The sequence below is a fragment of the Zalophus californianus genome, chromosome 8 (assembly GCF_009762305.2).
Source record: "Zalophus californianus isolate mZalCal1 chromosome 8, mZalCal1.pri.v2, whole genome shotgun sequence".
In the NCBI taxonomy this organism is placed as follows: Eukaryota; Metazoa; Chordata; class Mammalia; order Carnivora; family Otariidae; genus Zalophus; species Zalophus californianus.
The window spans coordinates 105,681,172-105,702,363 of record NC_045602.1 but is presented as its reverse complement, the minus strand read 5'-3'; the positions used below and the strand labels follow the sequence as shown (position 1 = coordinate 105,702,363).

The window sequence follows — 21,192 nt, the reverse complement described above, 5'->3', positions numbered from 1 at the left end:
TTGATGCTCTTGGATAACTTTAAAGAGAGACAGTGGGGACTCCTGGGTGGTTCAGTCGGTTGGGCGACTGCCTTCGGCTCAGGTCATGATCCTGGAGTCCTAAGATCGAGCCCCCAGTCAGGCTCCCTGCTCAGTGGGGAGTCTGCTTCTCCCCCTCCCCCTCGCCCTGCTCCTGTTCTCTCTCTCTTCACTCACTCTCTCTCAAATAAATAAATAAAATCTTAAAAAAAAAAAAAAAAATAGAGACAGTGGCGGGTCTGCCTGGCCCCTTCCCCTGGCTTCCTTAGCCAATAATCTTATCTTGATGCCAGGTTATAGAGAGAGGTAAGGTGCATTTCTCGGATCCATATTGTGGTGTGCTTTAATGCATGCTTAACTTAAAAGCACAATCAAAACCCAGTACCTGGGCTTTAAAAAGCAACAAAATAATTCCTTAGAACTTGAAATTGCATAAGGGCACCTAGTGTCTGCCACACTAACATTTTATAAGCTCCACTGTTCCAGCATCTTCACCAAGCTCCTCTCTGTTCCCCAATGATGCTATGTTTTATTGTTTTATTTTCACTAACTTATTTTGGGGTTATTATAGTTTTTGGGGGGGAGAGTCTTTGAACTCTCCCAAGGAATTAAAAAAAAAAAACAATGCTTATTTTGGTTCAAGAAAATTAACAACATGCTACAAATAAATATTCACTATTTTTGGTGTCCATGGGCCTTGCAGGCACTACACAATACTGTCTACTCTGCTACATTTAGAAGAGTGTCTGGTCAGTCTGGGATATCGTCTAGCCAATTGCTGAGGCCCCCTGTGGAAGGAAATACCGTAGTCCCTCTTAGTGATCAGTTTTGTCCTCCAAAAGGGTTTCTCCAAGGTTGTACCAACTGTTGTTGATGCCTTGAGGTCATGATAAATATTTGGTGACAGATTAAATGATCAAATGATAAAGTAGCTTTGAAAACAAGCCTGTGCCCCAAACAAAACAAATGAGTAAACTAATAGAAATTGAAGTTTTGTAGCCAGAGTTTGTATGTGTTTTTATGTTTCTGCTTTGGAGATGGGTGGGTGGTTTAGCCATTGGTGGGTGGTTTAGCCATCACAGCAAACTAGGTGATTCAGTGTCATGCTGTTGACTTAGTGCCAGTTCCCCAGGGATGATATGCAAATGAGTAGGCCAAAGTCATGTGAGGAGCTTATCAAACATCAGATTCCACTTGGCCGGTTATTTTCAACTTCAGCATGCATCAGAATCACTCGGAAGGCTGTTAAAACACAGATTGTTGGTCCTTGCTCCAAATTTCCAATTCACTGGGCCTCTTGTAGGGCTGGTGATTCTGATGCTTGAGGTCCCAGGACCACACTTTGAGGACTGCTGCCTGATTGCTAAATGTAAGGCTTGAGGATTTATTTCTAACAGTATCCACTTGATTTGGAGCGGTGGGGGGGGGGGGGGGCTGCCTTATATGTGAACCACTGAAATAAGATCTGAGCCATGAAGGAATGGTAGGTCTGAGATCAGGTTCAGTGTAAGGAAGGGATCGCCTGACAGGCCAGAGAAAGTCAAAGTAAATCTTAGAAATAATGGTTTTAAGACCTTGCTACCACGACCACCATCTGATTTTCTCCAGTACCTCATCCGTAGTACTCCAGAAAATAACAACAATAATAAAAATTAAAATAATAACCATGTATTAAGCATTCACCATAGGGGCCATACCTTGTGCTAAACCATTTACAGAAATTGTCTGGTTTTATCCTTACAACAACCGCCACTGGAGTTCAGTATTATTGTCAGCTTATTTTACAAATAAAAAACGGAGCAATTCACAACTAGAAAATGATGAAGCTGGGATTTGAACCTTGGTCCTCTGACTCTGGAGGCCCTCCTTTCTAACCATTGTGCAGATACCTCTGGCAAATCAGATTTCAAACCAAACTTATCATAATGACCTCATATCTACTCACACAGGACATGCACAGCCAACTCCTTCATTACAATCACTGGGATACTGTACTGTCTCTCTCTTTCTTCAACAGCTTTATTATATATGCCATGCAGTTCACTCCTTTAAGGTGTATAGTTCAGTGGTCTTTAGTATATTCTTGGATATGTACAACCATCAGCACAATTTTAGAACATTTTTATCACCTCAAAAATAAACCCTCATTCATGCATTCATTAAACAAATACTTATTAGATACCTACTCAGTAAATATTTTCAAATAGAAGAGGGAAAAAAATGACAACAATCCCAGCCTTTATGGAGATTACATTCTAGATGAGGAGTCAATTGGTAAGGGGCACCTGGGTGGCTCAGTCAGTTAAATGTCTGCCTTCAGCTCAGATTGTGATCTTGGGGTCCTGGGATCGAGCCCCGAGTCGGGCTCCCCGCTCATCAGGGAGTCTGCTTCTCCCTCTCCCTCTGCCCCCTCCTCCCATCGTTTGTTCTCTCTTTCTCTCAGATAAATAAAAGCTTTAAAAAAGTTGGTAAAATATATAGTATGTCAGGTGGTCCTAAGGGTTAGGAGAAAAATCAATGAGAAATGGGGAAATAGGGAGTGGGGATGGAGGAAAAGTTGAAGAGCATGCTTTGAAATTTTAAACTGAGTAACCAGGAAGGACTCACTAAGAGGCAGGAGCTGACTTAGGAGTGAAGGACTGACGTCTACACACACATGAGGCAGGATTGTGCTCCGCAGAAGGATTAGCAAAGGCAAAGACTCGGGGTCAGGGATGGGGCTGTCTGTTGAGGGACCAGCAAGCTGGCTCTGTCTGAGGCTGTCCGAGATGGGACTTCTGGGGCTAGGGACAGATCTCTTAGAGTTGTAGACCTCTGTGTTTCATTCAGAGTGAAGTTGACGCCGCTGGAAGGTTTTGCATGGAGGAGCGACATGACCTGAAGTAACCTTTACAAGGATCACTCTTCTAGTACAGGATGAAGAGTAGGGTGCCAGGAAAGGGCCATCCCAAAGCAGAGTTCAGATGAATGGTGGTCCATGGGGTTAGAAGTCCTAGGGTTCTCTGGCAGATGATTGCATTTGACAAATAGGGTGACTGTTACTTGGAGGACTAGGTAATCCATCCATAATCATCCTGAGTTGCCCCAGAGTTCCAGCCCCTGGCAAGATTCCCTTCCCCAAGGAGAGAAATGCAGTAATTCAGAATAAGAGGAAAACTCGATAGTCATGGGAGAGTCCCAAACCAAGAATTCAGAGTGTGGATGAAAACAGAAGCCCAGACATGCCAGAAAGGGCTTTAGGGGAGCAGGGGGCAATACAAATGGGTGCAGAAATCACAGGAAAGAGTTGCACAAGCTCAGCATCACGGGAGGAACACCTGAGCATGAGGTCCCACATCAAATCCCGCTGGAGGAGACCACAGAGAGTGGCTCAGCCGATTTTCTCCCAGAGGGGAAGGTGGGCTGGAAACTAGGGAAGACCAAGCTGAGCTTCTAAGTGGGAAATTACTTCCCTGCAGGGACACTGGAACTGGAGAGGTAGTGGAACTCCTCCTGGAGGTGGCAGTCCAACAACAGGGGCTTCTACTCGCTTCTCCCTAAGAAGAAACGAGCGTGTCCATAATAAAAGTTTTGGGGCCCCTGAGCGGCTCAGTCAGTCGGTTGAGCGTCTGCCTTCAGCTCAGGTCATGATCCCAGGGTCCTGAGATTGAGTCCTGCATCGGGCTCCCTGCTCAGCGGGGAGCCTGCTTCTCCCTCTCCCTCTGCCTCTCTGCTCTGCTCACACGTGCTCGCTTGCCCTCTCAAATGAATAAATAAAATCTTTAAAAAAAGCTTTGAAGGGACGCCTGGGTGGCGCAGTCGGTTAAGCGGCTGCTTTCGGCCCGGGTCATGATCCCGGGGTCCTAGGATCCAGTCCCACATCAGGCTCCTTGCTCAGCAGGGAGCCTGCTTCTCCCTCTCTCTCCCTCTGCTTGTGCTCTCTCTGTCAAATAAATAAAATCTTTAAAAAAAAAAAAAAAGCTTTGAAGAGTTTTTCAGAAAAAAATACACACATGTCTAAGCTGGTCTGGCCCTTTCAGGCCAAATATACTCAAAATACTCACCCTGTCACCTTTGTGATTGTGGATTTGGGTTTCAGATAAAGTCTTGATGCCTTTGAACACAGTTGTATTCTTTGGTTAAGAAGGTGAAGGCCTAAACACCTAGACTTTAGAACCACACAGAGTTTGTTTTATGGCCATTTGGAGGCATCCACTATTTCTACTACATGCCCTTAGCTGGCACATATCAGAACTTTCTCTCACTCCATTTGTAACAACGAGAAATTGTTCTGCCAGGAAATCTTTTGACCGAGAGCACCCAGAAGTGTTAGTTCTATCTTTGGTTGTGGATCCGAGTTATGAACAGCCCTCTCGGGCTAAATTAGACAAATGGAAGTGTAATTAAAAAGCAAGTAGGTCCCAGGTAAAAAGGAGTATTTGGGTGATGAGGAAAATTAAACAAGATATTTCATCTCCCAAATTTGCTTTGGGAATTAAATACAGATGTGTTTAGGCTAAGGTCTATACATTTCAAACGTTGGCATCCACAGTTCAAGGATCAAGAAAGAAAGCATTACATCAATAAACTCCCTACCAAACGTTCAATAAAAATTCAGTATTTGCGGGGCGCCTGGCTGGCTCAGTTGGTAGAGCACATGACTCTTGATCTTCGGGTTGTAAGTTCGAGTCCCACGTGGATGTAGAGATGGATTAAAAATAAAATCTTAAAAAAAAAAAAGCTAATATTTGCAAGACACTGGAGATGAAGATGAAGAAGTTGTGGTTACCACACACTCAGGGACCATGTACCCCAAAGCTATAATAGCATATGATAAATGAAATAATAAAGGTATCAGCAAATTAATACGAAAACCCGGATATGGGAACAATTTATGTAACTATAAATTGATAAATACCAACAGAATATTTTGGAGGTAATTGTTCATAGGAGGTGTAAAATGCATACCAAGTGTCATAGACTGTATAGCTTCAAACACATTTTTATACCTGTCTAAAGAACGATCTTTATCCTTAAAACCCTCTACCCAAATAGCTCTGCAGCCTGGTTATGCAAGTGTGGGTCCCAAATCACCTGGGAGCCTGCTAGACATTCAGTCTCCTGCCCCACCCCAGACCTGCTAGATCACAATTTGCATTTTAATAGGAGTCCCAGGTGACTTGTTACACATTCAAGTTAAAGAAGCACCGTTTGAGAGCCATCGATCCTTATCTTCGCTCAAAATGCCTTTTTTTTAAAAGATTTTATTCATTTATTTGACAGAGAGAGACACAGCAAGAGAAGGAACACAAGCAGGGAAAGTGGGAGAGGGAGAAGCAGGGCTCCCACTGAGCAGGGAGCCCGATGTGGGGCTCAATCCCAGGACCCTGGGATCATGACCTGAGCCGAAGGCAGACGCTTAATGACTGAGCCACCGAGGCGCCCCTCAAAATGCCTTTTGGAATAAGGCTAAAGTTACTTTTAGTTGAAATGGGAAATAGAGCATGTGCTCCATTATTCACAGCTTGATCAAGCTGGAGGGATACCTGTTGGTGCCAAAGGCACAGGGCCTGTGGCAATCACTCCTGTCATTGCCTGCCTATACTGGCATCAGAAGAAAACAGTTACTCTCAGTTAGAGGTGAGTGAAAATAAAGATATAAATTCCCCAACCCCATTCAAGTTCTGGCACTCCCTGAAATCTCTCCATAGATATTGTGAGGATCCAACCCCAGTTGGGGCCCCCTGTTCCAAGGATAGGGTTGGGGAATCTGCTCTGACTTAATCTGTTTTTCATCAACAGCCATAGGTTGCCCCTGAGTTTGGTCACACCATTAGGGTTAGGTTTTCATTTTAAAAGTGACTTTGGTATGGGGCGCCTGGGTGGCTAGGTTGGTTGAGTGTCTGACTCTTGCTTTTGGCTCAGGTCATGATCTCGGGGTCGTGAGCTGAGCCCCATGTTGGGATCCACACTCAACAGGGAGTTTGCTCAAGATTTTCTGTCCCTCTCCCTCCGCCCCTCTCCCCACCCCCTAAAATAAGTAAATAAATCTTTAAAAAATAATAAAAATAGAAAAAAAATAATAATAATAATAAAAATAGAAATGACTGGTAAGTTAGAGAAAATCATAGGGGGTCCCTCTGGGGGCTCTTGATGACTGTCAGTAATGAGCCCCAGCACCATATTCAAGCTTAAAGACCCATAGCATAGTGAGAGGGGACTCCATGGTGATGTTGCTGGGGTGAGTTCTCAACTGCGGCGGTCCCGCCATTTTGTCTTCTCTCTTTTTCTTCTTTTTCATGGCTTCAAGAAAAGATTTCCTCTTTTTTTCTCACAGTTGCCACACTGTTTATCCTCTGCAGAGGCTTGTTTTGTTTTCCTTTGCTCCCTATGTTTCCTCCTCCTTCTCATATTTTAAGTCCCCCACTTGTGCCAGTCCCATTCATTTCTCCCTTCCTTCACATCAGCGTTAATGGCTGCTGTTGTTTTTATACATCCCCCCACTGATCTCACTAGCAATCATTTTGGGGCCCTAAACCAACATTAGTATCCAGACCCGCTGAGTTCCCCAAGTCCCTGCCAATCCTGGGGATTGAAAGACGTGTTTCACAGTGAAAGCTCTGGGTGAATCCTGACCAGCTACTAATGGATGGCCCATCAGGATGTAAGTAGTGATGAGTGGGGCTCTAGAGTCAAATGTCATTTCTGGCCACTGCGCTTCCACTGAGTAACTGTGTGACCACCATTTCATTTTCTCATCTGTCCAGTGGTTGTAAGAATAATCCTCACTTCACAGAAGCATAAGGAGGAATAATGAGATAATGTTCACAAATCGTTGTTTTTAAGGAAGACTTTTTCTTTATTTTTTTTAAGATTTTATTTATTTTTTTGAGAAAGAGAGAATGAGAGACAGAGAGCGCAAGAAGGAAGAGGGTCAGAGGGAGAAGCAGACTCCCTGCTGAGCAGGGAGCCCGATGTGGGACTCGATCCTGGGACTCCAGGATCATGACCTGAGCTGAAGGCAGTCGCTTAACCAACTGAGCCACCCAGGCACCCAAGACTTTTTCTTTAACAATACATGAATTGACTAGGAAATCTTGACTTCAAATATAAATGTGTATTGCAGTCTTTGACATCCTGCTACAGCTTGATGGAGCTCATCGCCTTCCTTTTGATGATTTCTATGAGCACCATTTGCTGTTGCAGCCTGTAAAGAAGCCAACCTTGAATTTTCTCCCTTCTATGGTCAGCCAGCTGAAGTATATGGGCCAGGAGTAATTACAGTGTCAGGAAGTAACTCTACTGAGTAGTGGTAGTATTCTCTGTCTTCCTCCAATATTCTAGCTTTAACATGGGATTTTTTTTCTTGATAAATAAATGAGTTAACTTTCCTAAAAACTTTACATTCTCCACCAAATAAGAAATGACAAATAAATAAAAGACTTTAGTAGTGAAATAAAGAATGAAAGAATTGTCAAAATGTGTTCCTATTTGTCAATTTTTCTGCTCACCATTGGGTAACCCTAATAGAGTGGATGTTGTTCTTTTCATATATATAAGGGGGGGCTCTGCTTTTGGAGATATACATATATATATATATATGGATAGATATTATTTTTATCTTAAATTCCATTGCTTCAATTATGAGCAGAAATAAGCATATTTCCATGTGTGTATTTGTATTCTTTTTTTCTTTTTTTTGGACAGGAAGTAGGATTTATTGGTGGGCATGAATAAGAAGAGGGCAGTGCCAAGGCTCTCTCGAGTGCACCATTTGTCCAGGTGTCCAATCCTGGTCACTGTGCCCTGGGACTTTCCAAAGGCACTCTGAATACCTGTCTAGAGCCTAGATTAAGGATAGTACCATCAAAAATGAATGTCCATTGGAAAGGGCTGTCTCCAGGGTCCCTTAGGGCAACTGCTACAAACAACGGACTGCATATACTACTGTTTGCAACCACTGCACACCAGGCCCCCAGGGGAGAGCATAGTCAGCTTAACTGGTTGCAGATTATAGTCTTTTTTTCTTTTTACAAACTGCCCATTCACATCCATCACCTACTTTTCTGTTGGATTGTCTCCTTTCCTTTTGACCCACAGAGTTCCTGTGGTATCTTTTCATTTATTATTTGGGGAGGTTGGGCAAGTTAGAGAGTGTGAAATACACTTATATAACCATTTATGCATCAAAAGTCATTGAAGTCCTCCTGTGGTCCTCATACTATACTGGTGGGGGAATTCCTGTGGACCAAGCCTAAACATAGGCCCTGCCCTCAGGGGCTTACAGTGGTTAAGAGTACACGCTGTGAAGTGAGACAGATCTACTCAGAGTGTGCCCATCTTTATCAGGTAGCTTTGTTGCATAACAAACACCTCAAAACTTATTGCCTTAAAATGACAGTTTGTTTAGCTCTTGATTCTGTGGGTAGCAATTTGAGCTTGACTCAACTGAATGGCTCCTCTAATCTTGGCTGGGCTCTTTCATGTGTCTTGGCTGGAGTCATTCATGTTTCTCTGGTTCAGCTGTCCATCACCTAAGGGCTTTGCTTCTGGAGGTTGGCTGAGTGTTGGCTGGGTCAAGACAGGTGACTGATCCACATCTCTCATCATCCAGCAGGCTACTCTGGGCTTGTTCATGTGGAAATTGAAAAGGATTCCACTTGAGAGCAGGAGGAAATGGACAAGGTGTTTTGAGGGGTCTTATAAACTTCTTCCTCCTTCTTTGGTCAAAGCAAATCATATTCACGGGATAGGGAAATAGATTCTATCTCTTGTTTAGGGGACCTGAAAGTCACATTACAAAAAGTGTGAATACAGGAAATGGTGGAGAATTAGGGCAATAATCTACACACAGCCCTCATAATTTGGATGTGAGATGCAATAAAATAATCCAGGGAAACTTAACATGGTGCCTAGAAGATAGTCATCATTCTTTACCAAAAGACTATTTGCACAGGATTTAAACTGAGAAGATATGACTTCCTTTTTTAGTTATATAACATTAGCTAAATCATTTCACCTCTTTTAGTGTCTGTATCCTCATTTTTAAGACAAAAAAGTTTGTTCAAGAATGCTTGTAAGGGCTCCCTCTGACAGTAATGCTAGTTTCCTTTAATTATAGAATCAGAGATGACCCAACTCTTGGGCCTATTAAAATAATAATGAGGGATTTCAGTTTAAAGCAATAAACTTTGGTTTTTCTTTTGTGTGTGTACACAATATATCTTAATGTACTTTTATGGGTTAATTGGTAACTAGGTAACACTAAGGAAAAAAGTCAGGAAACAGAACCATCCCCAAAGGCAAAGAAAATAATAGCTTTGACTTGCGTCAACTTAAAAAACTTAGGGAACAGAAGGGATTCTGCTGGAAGGAACATTCCAAAAAAGAACCCACAAGTCTGATGATTTCGTTTGTGCCCTCTGGAATTACAGGACTCAGTGCATTCCATTTGACAAGTCAGGGATGCTGAAATGATATATTTTGCATTAAGAAAAAAAGTAGCTGACATGCTGTGGTATTTGTCTTCACAGGCAACTCTTCTGAGTCTGGATTCCAAAGGGACTGTTGAAATATTAAGCCCATGATTTATTGCCCTATTTTAGTAACAAACCACAGGACAAATCACATATCTCTTAATCAGATCTCCTTTGCTAATTATTTGAAAACCTCCAGTTTAAGTATTATTGCTGCTTTCCCACATCTGAGTGGTAAACAATATTTATTTATTTTATTTATTCTGAATTAAATGGTCTTGACATATTTTAAAATTACGAAGCCTTACCCTAAAATTGTAGTGGTTTGGTGGTTGTTTTTTTAATTGATTTAATCAGATATGATAATATCAATTAGCTTGATGAAATGCAAACATTTTCTCATTGGCAAAACCCAAGCATCATTAGCATGCCTTAAGTAGAGCTCCCTTTATCAAATTTCTTGATTTTTTAAAAGTTTGAAAGTATTTCCAGTTGATAGACTCATAAAAGTATACCAGAAATATCATTCAAGGGAGTATGCTACATTGATCTATTTACATTTTCCTGAAAGCTCAAGAGCTGACATTTACCACGGCATAACTTAAAAGTGAAAAATAACTTTAAATGTTACAGCTTTAATGGGCCAGCTTATTGACATGGACCAGGAATCTTGGTCATATTCTCATTTTCATTTATTTTTTTTGCCCAGCAAGGAAAAAAATTTCCAAGTTTCCTTTAACATTTAGACTCAAATAAGCTGCTAGAAATTCTATGTAGCTATGCAAATTTAAAAAATAATTTCCTAAGAAAGAAAGAATATCTCAGACAATGATGGTTGCCCTTTGAGTCCAAGATTTTGTCCTCCTGAAAAGAAAAGAGAGCTAGTGGAAACTATCAGCCCCACGTGGACTGAGCCTGTCTGTCGGCTCACATTCGGACCATCAATACCAGCACAGTATCCAGCACACCATAGGTGCTCAGTTAATATTGGTTGGCTGGCTGAATGAATATTTCTCAATTCGAATGGCCAGGATACACCTTGCATTTAAATCGTCAGTAACATGTTTAGTCCATAGGTCATCACTTAGTTTAGGAGCATCATAAATTAATTCTTTGTAGAAGAAAAAAATACAAATTAGAGTGAAAATTCAGAGTGGATGCTTTGATGAGCAGAAAAAAAGGTGGTATCCTCTCTAGATATTACTGGAAGGGGGAAGGAGGATGCTTTGTGCCCGAAGTGTGAACGTTCTATACTTGACTTTTGCCCATTTTCCAAAATTGCCCTTCTTAAGAAGAGACTAAACAGGCCAACTTCTGTCCACATGTTGTTGTTGTTGTTGTTGGGTTTTTGTTTTGTTTTGTTTTTTATCCCTTTTGAGTTAGAGTCAAGGAATTATTCTCTTCCATGGAAACCATTCTCTCACCCTCAAACGCCTAAACCAAGTGAATTTCAGCATAGAGTTGAAAACAAGCACGAAATTATATTTCCCCAGGGCTTTTCTTTTTCACTCCTTAAAAGGTTTGGAACATTTAACTAGGAGAGTTGTCTGGAGTGGTAAACAAATAAGCCCAATAACTGAAATGTGTCTATTCCTTTGGCCAGAGAAAAGAATTGTACTCAAAGTTAAAATTAAATGTTTACTGCATTTCAGTTTAACTATGTACTTTCTTGGCATTTTTTTCCCTGGGAATTCTAAACTAATCTTTTCTTCTTTCCTATCTATCCTCAGTGAGTTTTGTGAGTAATGCATGATTGAATAGTTCTTTGAGTAGAGCCTGTCTGCTAATAAATACACCGAAAATGAGTGTATCCTTAAGTTGGTTAAAAAGCACTCCAGTTATTATGTGAAAAATCCCTCTTCTTGGTCCCATTTTCACATCTCATGCAATAGAAATCCTGGACTCGATACTCAGAGAGATTCCTTTTTCTTATTTGGGGTTTTCTATTTCTATTTTTTGTCAAGATTCTCTTGGTTGCAAGTGACAGAAATCCATGTTGAGCTAATATATATACTAGAAAAATGCACAGGGTAGATCACATAAGGGAAGATTGACTATCCACACCATGGAAGGGAAGGGATGGAGAAATGGATGCCAGAAATCACTGGCAACACTTTCTATGTCTGTCTGCCTGTCTGTCTACCTGTATCTCTCCCCTTTTCTCTCTGTTCCTTTCTCTTTCTCTCTCTCTGTCCTTCTCCCTCCCTCCCTCTTTTCCTTCCCCCCCCATTCCGCCAGTCTCCCTCTCTCCCTCCTGCTTTTCAATGTGTATTAGCACTATTATTTTCCAACCACTATTATTTTCCCGTCAGAAAATATAAGCACCAGCCCCATCTAAGTTACATTTTTATCTCCAGTAGCAGGTTGGAAAAATCTGGAGGAAAGCCTTATGAGGGTAATGTGATTGGCCAAACTTGCAACCTTAGGCCAATCACCTGTTGCTCAACTCAGGTTATGCCTGGTCCAGCTTGGATCAGTGTCTCCCCGGGGACCAGTTACCTTGGTCAAGGGATGGGGATAAAGAATACAGTAGCTCCCATGGGAGCCACGTTGGGCACAGAGCCAGTTCTCAGAAAGCAGAACTTCTTCCTGGAGAAGGAGTGTTGGGTAGAGAAAACCATAGGTGAGCCCCAACTCTCTTTTTAGTGTAGGAAAGGGATAAATTATTGATGCATATGTATATATGATCCCATTGCCAGTTTTATGGGAATCTGACAATAGTGGCATATTATTAACAAAGACATAATATTAATCATTCTACCTCCTGGACCTTAAGTTGAGGAAGAGTAAAAGAAAACAGCAAATATCGAAAAGGCAGAATTACAGTAAGAGTGACAGTCTTTTGGAAATAGCTGGAAAGGACAGAATGCTAGAGGGAGGGGTTTGTAGTATGGAAGAATGGGGGAGCCCAAGGTTAACTGAGCACAATGGAAAGACAGTCACATATCTGTGACATATTAAACATATTAAACACAGAGATGTTTTCCTTTTTAAAACATATCCTTTGTGATTTTACAGAAACAGTTTTCATCAGTTGCATGCAAAAACCATGTTTTTAAAAACATACCTGGATTTCACAATAAGGCATTTGTTTCAAAGAAACAAAACTTCACTTGTTAAGTACCCAAACCATATAGTTTTGAAAGTATTTCCAATAAGACAGCCCATGGCTTGGACATGATGCTTCATTGTTCTCACCAAGGTCAGGATCAGTATGGTTTTAAAACATAAAAGATTTCATTCACAACATTTTCTGAGCACCTATTTTGTGTAGAGTCTGGGGTTCCAAAAAAAATTATTAAGAAAAGGAGTTTGCAGTGGTGACATTCTTTTAGGGAGCAATAATAAAATAAGAACACACAAAGGTCAGTATCGATAATTGGCATCTTTTACAAAAGCCAGTTAAGGGGCCAAGCCTAGAGTTATCTGGGCAGTCAAAGGGGAGTATCCCCAAAGGCTGGTTTAGTTAGAAAAGAAAGGGGCATGGACAAGTGGATCCCTCCACAAGTACCCACTCCCTTGGTTAGAGCAGCCCAGCGTAATGGAACTTTCTGCACTCATGGGCATGTCCTATTTTGTGCTGTCTCCCATTCAAATGGAAATATCATCAAGGTGGAAGAATAACATGAGACAAAGTATAGAAGCAGGTGTGTGCCTGGACAGTTCAAAGAGCAGAATACTGCCTAGGTTATTGGGTATGATGAATGCTAGCCTAGAAAGGAAATTTGGAGCCGGAGCATAACATATTTGGGGATAGAGGGCCAGTTAAGGCTTTGGTACATACAAGAAGGAAAAATATTTGGGATGGAGTGGCAGGAGTAAGGAGAGACTGAGAGCAGGAAAGGTAGGAAAGGAATTCTCAGAATCCAGACCAGAGTTAGCAAAAATCTGCACCAGAATGCCATTAACACAAAGCCGTGAGATACAGGTAACAGGAGCAGTTCACAAATCTCCATGAAATGGTTGATCAGGTCCTGCCACAGGGTGGAGAAGACAGGATGGAAAACAAGGGCGAGAACCCTTCTCTTGGAAGGAAGGGTAAGGAAACCAAGGTAGGGACCTACAAAGTGGTCTTGTATATGTGATTTTCCTTTCAACTTTCACAACCACCTCAGGAGGGAGACGTTATCCCTATGTCAGATGTGAGGGAGCTGAGTTTGAGGTAATGAAGAGAATGTAGATAAAATGCCAAAGATCTTTTGAGACAGAAAAGAGGGAATTTGAGGGAATGTCTTAGTCTCTTACCATAGATTAAGTGGCTTAAACAACAAACACTTAATTTCTCACAGTTCTGAAGCCCAAAGTCCAAGATGTAGCCAACAGCTCCGATGTCTAGTGAAAGCCCACTTCCTGGTTCATAGATGGACATTTCCTCATGGTGTCCTCACACGGTTGAAGGGGCAGTAGAGCTCTGCAGGATCTCTTTTATAAGGGCACTGTTCCTATCACGAGGGCTCAAACTTCATGACCTAATCACCTCCCAAAGCCCCACCTCTTAATACCATCACATTAGGGGTTAGGATTTCAATATATACATTTGCGGGGGCGGGGGGGACACAAACATTCAGTCCATAACAGAGGGCTTCAAGATTGTCTCCATCTTTCTCAATAATCTAGACAGTGCCTCTCAAACTGTAACATGAACACAAATCTCCCGAAAATCCTATTTAAAATCAGATTTGGATTTAGTTGATCTGGGGTAGGGCCTGAGAATTTGCATTTCTGTTGTGTTCCCAGGCAATGCCAGTGCTGCTGGTGTGACATGGTTATGCTACACTTTGAGTAACAAGATCTAGAAAGCCAAGTCATTGGCTCGGAGTTTGTAGAATAGTGCCAGGTGTTTAAGGTACCTGAGACATATTTGTTGGATTGTGGCTAAATTGAGTAGTTTAGGTAAAGGTGTGTGTTCCGGAAGCAAAGGAAGTGGAAACTCTTCCCGAGAAAAGTAAAGAGCAAGTGCAGATGGTCTGAGGGAGGAGCAATGAGGAAGGCCAGGGGATGCAGCAGGCACGGAACCCCTGTGGAACTTTGAGGGAATGTAGTGCTGCCAATTGTACAGGGGGGTGACACCAAATCAAAATAAAAGTCAGAACTGGGTGGGGATAAGGGCTGTGGGAGCTCAAGCTCAGGGGTTTCCATGACTGGATGGTGAGGTGGCTGAGGATGAGGGCAGGAGGTGGAAGGAAAGCAAGAAATGTGAGTAGATGCTGGCGTAACCAATAAGAGAATATTCTGGAGTCAGGTGAATGATACAGATGACAAAGTAGAAACAGAAGTATGAGGGTTGTTGAATTCAGAAGCGTTGCTGGGAGAGTCAACAATGGTCTGTAGAATGAGGACAGGCCCACGCAGACCTCCAAGATAGGACAAAATACCCAAATCACCAGAAATTTTGAAAATACTGATTTCCAGGCCCTCCCCCTAGACCTTTGGAGTCCATAGGCCTAGGTGCTGGCCCTGGAATCTGCATTTTAGGAAGTTACCCAGGAGCGGTTCTGATGTTGCAGCCAGTGTTGGGGATAACACTGTTAACTCGTCGGAGTGAATGAGAGAGAAGAAAGATCTTGAGGGAAAGGAAAGGCGCTGGGTGCATACCCTCAGCTGGAATAGAGATTGCGGGAATCCTCAAGGAAATTTCCAGTGTTTGCACACCGACATTTTACGTCTAGACAGCTTGATAAATGGCACTACAAAGCTGTAATATTTCATGATTTCTTTAATTGTGATGGTCCCGATCAGGCAGTCTCTTTTGAATGATCAAATAGGTTTGCTGCTGACCCAAGTCCCAGTTCATATTTGCTCAGATTTAATCCACTTCACAGATGAATGCATCAAATTTCACATTAACGTTAATTTAATGTGCCCTCTTTATTATAGTTCTCTAAGAGAATTTCTCCCTTAAGTTTTCATTCTCTTAAGAAGGGTTTTATTATTTTTATTGTTTTATTTTATTTTTAAAGATTTTATTTATTTATTTGACAGAGAGAGACACAGTGAAAGAGGGAACACGAGCAGGGGGAGTGGGGGAGGGAGAAGCAGGCTTCCCGCTGAGCAGGGAGCCCGATGCGGGGCTCGATCCCAGGACCCTGGGATCATGACCTGAGCTGAAGGCAGACGCTTAACGACTGAGCCACCCAGGTGCCCCAAGAAAGGTTTTGTTTTTTTTTTTAAATAATTTCTAAAATCATGAAAAGAGCATGGGATAGTGGTGAAGGCCACAAGCCACAAAGCCTGATTTGCTGGGTTTATACCCAGCTATGCCACTTACCACCTCTGTGGCTGGGAGCCCAGAACTTGAACCACACATGTCAGTGTCTTCATATGTAAAACAAAGATAAAAGCACAACCTCACAGTGCAGCTCCTGGAATTGAATAGGAATTGAATACAATTAAAACTCTTCAAACTGTACGGGCCATATATAAATTAGCCATGAAAGTTTGCTGGGACTCTGATTAGATTGCCTTGTCCCTGTTGCAGCAACCACTTATGTTAAACTGGTCAGCTTACCCTGCGGTATCTGAGAATTCCCCTCACTGGCAAACAGCAGTGGGGGGCTTTCAGAGGAAGTCCACACCGTCTGCTTGGGGCTCCAATCAGAAGGATGGAGTCCAGTTACCACGGCTGCCTGAGTCATGACAGAAGGTTCTATAGGTTCTTCATGTGGAAAAGAGAAAAAGATGGGGCTGGAGGGCAAAATGACCCTCATGTAACTGATAAGCATTTACTGAGCACCGACTAAACACTAGGAATGGTGTGGAGGGCCGAGGATATGCAAACCCAGACACAGTTGCTGCCCTCTGGAAGCTTGGTTTGATAAGAAAATAGATGCAAAACAGTGAAAGAATTGCTTTCATGGCATGTATGAAAATTCAATGGTACCATACCATAGAAGAGAAGTTCTGATGGTCTTTGGAAGTTACCTACACAAGGACGCAAACATCGATTTCTATCTAAGGTGGGCAACTCATGGTCCTCGAAGCAATTAAACAATGAATTAGGTGGAAACCAAGAATTCCAATCCACGGTTGATTATAACTTACATTCGTACCATCCTCATATGATTTTGAGCTTCACTGTATGTCCAAGAGACAAAGGCATTGATCATCCCATTTATAACCAAGAACATGTAAGTTCAGAAAATGTAGCACTCTTGACCAAAATCATATTTTTGATGTCCTAGAGTGGGGACTGGAAACTGAACCTCCATGTTACTTGTCATTGCACCGAGCCAAGCTGCAGAAACCAGCACGATAATCTAAGGAATCCCTTTAATTAAAAAGGAGAGAAGAAGAAGACTTTGATATTAAAACCTAGATAATGTGATGGTTTTAAATCATGTCCCCCTTGCCTGTTAGATGCCTGGTAATTTTAACTATTGTTAAACATCAATCACAGTTTTTCTAACTCCAGATACTGCTGTCTGGGGGATCCAGGGGAGAGGGTGCTTTGTTTAAGATCATGTAAAACAGCAAACACATTTTCTTTCCCCAGCTTATTCAAAAATTGACGGATGTTGCTGAAGAATGTCAGAACAATCAGCTGAAGAAGCTCAAAGAAATCTGTGAGAAGTAAGCCTGCATTCTCTTTACAATGGGCTTGTGTCTGTAAACGTGTTGCACACAAACTGCCGTTTCATTTATCTTTTTTTTTTCCCTTTTACTTACATTTTGACTTCAGAGAGAAGAAGGAATTAAAGAAGAAAATGGACAAAAAAAGGCAGGAGAAGATAACAGAGGCTAAATCCAAAGACAAAAGTCAAATGGAAGAGTGAGGAGAAAGAACCCCTTCTCTCCCACCTGTCACCTGGGGATTATTTTATTCTGTTCAGGATAACAGCTTCTTAACCACATAAAGACCCATCTGTGAAATTTCTCCTCTAATTAACCTTTCAAAAGATCCCTTTTGTAAAGGTTTTAACATGGAAGTCAAAGAGCAGTTCAATAAATGACTAAGGCACACCCAGGGATCTTTCAGATAAAGATGGAGTAAAGAGTTGCCCTTAGGAAAAAACCCAGTCCTCAGTTCCCATACTGTCGGGCAACTTTCCCAGCATTTAGCTTGCTTGTCCTTGGGCAGACTGTACCTTTCTTGAAGCAGCAATGAGATTGTGGAAAGTTCTGTGAACTTTCACCTGAAAGTCTGAAATTCACCTATTTGTTAACGCAGGATGACTTCATATAATGATCTAGTTGTCATTTGCTCTTAGGGAAAAGACAGAGATGATCCGGTCATACATCCAAGAGGTGGTGCAGTACATCAAGAGGGTACGTCAGTTAATCTCTCTCTGTTTTGCAAACCATGTATGAATGTTTGGCAAGCACAGTGTGAGCCTCTGAAGGGAAATGCCATGCCTTGTATCCATTTATCACCAGCACCCAGAAGAGCTGCTTAAAGAGGAGGCGTTCTGTAATCAATGTTTCTGTAAGTTTAATTGCAAACCTATATATAAAAAGGCTCATCTAAACATTAACAAAAATGTAAAAAGAGCAGAATCTATAGATCACCCTACCCCCACCCTGTGCCCCATCACCGAGAACCAACACTTAACCAACAGTCTCCTACACTTGTAAGGGCAGTTTTTGATCAGGATATGAAATAATTCAATGTATGCCATAGATCTGAAAAGCTTTCAAGTTTTTCTGAAAACATTCCCTTGAATGTTCAGATGAAAATTACTTTCTTTGTAACTTTCTTATAGTTAGAAGAGGCCCAAAGTAAACGGCAAGAAAAACTTGTAGAGAAACACAAGGAGATACGTCAGCAGATCCTGGACGAAAAGCCCAAGGTAAACTGAACCGAATAATAATACACAATAACTTCATTTTCTTTCCATTCAATTAGAATAAGACCTCTGTAGGTCATGTACCTTGCACACAGTCTCAGATCCGTTCTGACAGGGTAAACTCCTCTATCTTCCTCAGCCATGGTGAACATCTTTCTAGCAATATTCAGTACATATTTATCATCAACTGGTGAGCTTTACACATTGCAAATGCTCGGAACCCAGCTCCTGACATCTTGGTTGCAGTTGGTGTGAGGTGTGGTTCAGGTATCTTTGAAGTACCTTCCCTCTCTCCCTGCCAGAATAGAGAGAATTAGAGGAATTGGCCAAGCCTCTTCTGCTCTAATAAAATATTGTAATGGTGGACTCTGTCCAGCAGGGGATGTCTTGTACCAAAATCACTCTGGTTTTTTATCCAAAAAATGTTCTCATAAACCAGAAAAAAAAAAAACAAATCTTCTTTCCCCCTGTAGTAATAGTTTATTGTAGCTCCTCTTTAAAATTACCTTATCCTTATCATTTGGTCAAAATCAACTGTTTCATGAATATTAACTTTAAGCACACTGATCATCTGTAAATCAAATACTTTTAGGTTGGCAAACAGCATCTTGATTTTAGATCATTACATACATTTTGATTCATCACTGAATATTTGTCTGTGAAAAGTGTGCTTTTCAGTTTTATTATTATTCTATGTGTGGTTTAAAATATCTACTCTAAAAGGTATTGCTATTCCATACAAGTACTCTATGAACCTGCAAAGCTTAAAAGTGTTATTTTCGTTTCATTGTATAGTCCATTCATCAATTTACTTCTTATAGAATTTTGGGGGGATAATTCTAAATATAGCTTTGTGGTTATTTCTGCTCTTCTCCTTTTGTATTTATTAGAGATTTATTTAATATTTTTAACTCCTATGTTGCCTGGCAATATGGATGAAGCAGTAATGAAAATCTGAGAATTAATAATTACTTAAGTATGCTGCTAATTTTTATGTTTTTCATGTAAACATGCAATTTGAATATTCTTAGCCATCATCTTGGGTTGATTATGCATTAGTAATAAGTTTTAAGATAATTTCAGAAATTGCTATATTTTCCATTTGGGATTGATCTTTCAGAATGTTTGGAGCAAAAGATTCAGTTCCAGCTGGAATTTAAGAAATACATTAACACCTTAATAATCAGTCCCAGGTGATATATTCAAATATATACATTTTCAATCCATGCTGTCTGAATTCACATGTCATTATTTTGTACACTGACATAATATACCCTGGTTATAATTGCTATCTCATTAACCAGTTTTTGTATTAAAAAAAAAATCTCTCTTGTGAGACATTGTTCTTCCTGCAGAGTTTTATTTTGCTTTGTTTTTGTTTTTGGTCTAAAAATGTCAGCTACTTGTCTTATAGATACAATGCAATCACAAATGTGTTTCAGTTATGTAACAGTATAAAAAAAACCCTAAAAAGATTCTGTTACTGTTCTAGGTCATCATGATTAAAATCAACTTTGGTAGGTGTTAAAGCACCTTTAAACTTCTGCGCTGGATATAACTATGCACTAGAAGAATAAGTGTTGGACAACTTATCAGTCAAGGTGCATTCTATAGCAATTTTACAGAAAACTCAGTTAAAACTGGCTTACACAATAATAAACTTAGTAAGTCCTATTATTGGAAGTTTAGACATGTCACAGTTTGAGGATGGGTTAATTTAACAGCTCAGCAACCTCATCAAGAATCCAGGTATTTTTAGAATTTCCACCATGCCATCTCACTTTGTTGCCTTTCATGCCTAAGCTGTAAACCTGTAGTCACAATATGGCTGCCATAGCTCCATGCATCACAACATTACATAAAACCATTCAAAGGCAAAAAAGGCAATGCCTTCATCTTATAGGATTAAGGAAAACCTTCCTAAATCTTCCTGATACCCTTCTCCCCATTGTCTAGTATTGTTCCATATACCCATTCCTAAAACCAATCACAGGCAGGAGAGTGTCATTTGCATGACTGGCTTAGTGCAATTAAGGCTCACTCAAAAGGGTGGAGGGGAGTCCAGCTTCTCCTCAGTGTCATAGTCAACAGGCACCTAAACAAAACTGATGTTTTCTTATCAAAGAAATAGAAATGGCAATTAGGTAGGTAATTAACCGTCTGTGCCACCACCATATTTATATAGCAATTTCCCATTTCTTCTTTTTTGGCCTCTTAGCAAGAGATTTGAAGTGTTTCTATAAATTTATAGTAGTTCTTTTAACTTCATTTTTGTTTTGTTTTGTTTGCAAAATTCTGAGCCTGTCTGCACATGATCAGTTTAGTCTGTCCAAATATAGCTAATAATCAGAATCAAATGGTACTATGGACTGAATTGTGTCCCCCTAAAATTCACATATTGAAGCTCTAACCCCCAAAATCATGGTATATGGAGAAAAGGCCTTTGGGAGGTATTATGTTTATTTATTCTATTTTTATTTTTTTCATTTTTATTGACATAGTTAATATACGGTGTTATATTAGTTTCAGGTGTACAATATAATGATTCAACAATTTATACATTACTTAGTGCTCATTATGATAAATGTACTCTTAATCCCCTTCCATCCCTCCACCCACCTCCCCTTTGGCAACTACCAGTTTGTTCTCTGTACTTAAAGTCTGGATTTTTTGCCTCTCTCTTTTTTTTTTATTTGTTTTGTTTCTTAAATTCTACATATGAGTGAAATCATATGGTATTTGTCTTCCTCTGTCTGACTTAATTACCTTAGCATAATACCCTCTAGCTCGATCCATGTTGTTGCAAATGGCAAGATCTCATTCTTTTTTTATGGCTGAGTCATATTCCAATGTATAAATATACCTAATTTTTTTTAATCCATTCATCTATGGATGGACACTCAGTTTGCTTCCATATCTTGGCTATTGTAAATAAT

At 40.7% G+C, this 21,192-nt stretch overlaps 1 protein-coding gene and 1 pseudogene across 7 annotated transcripts in view; one reads left to right on the top strand and one right to left on the bottom strand.

Annotated features, from left to right (window-relative positions):
* PLCB1 (phospholipase C beta 1) overlaps nucleotides 1–21,192 on the top strand; it is a 714,547-nt gene that overhangs the window by 615,706 nt on the left and 77,649 nt on the right. For 5 of the 7 annotated variants that reach the window (XM_027621223.2, XM_027621225.2, XM_027621224.2 and 2 more), the window contains 4 exons: nucleotides 16,966–17,042; nucleotides 17,152–17,241; nucleotides 17,681–17,738; nucleotides 18,173–18,259. In XM_027621223.2, the coding sequence (XP_027477024.1) occupies nucleotides 16,966–17,042; nucleotides 17,152–17,241; nucleotides 17,681–17,738; nucleotides 18,173–18,259 (312 nt within the window). Of the gene's footprint in view, nucleotides 1–16,965; nucleotides 17,043–17,151; nucleotides 17,242–17,680; nucleotides 17,739–18,172; nucleotides 18,260–19,376; nucleotides 19,550–19,748; nucleotides 20,759–21,192 lie in introns of those variants that run through there. The other 2 variants (XM_027621229.1, XM_027621227.2) reach the window with 2 other exon arrangements.
* Nucleotides 7,889–8,007, bottom strand: LOC113938811 (annotated as a pseudogene).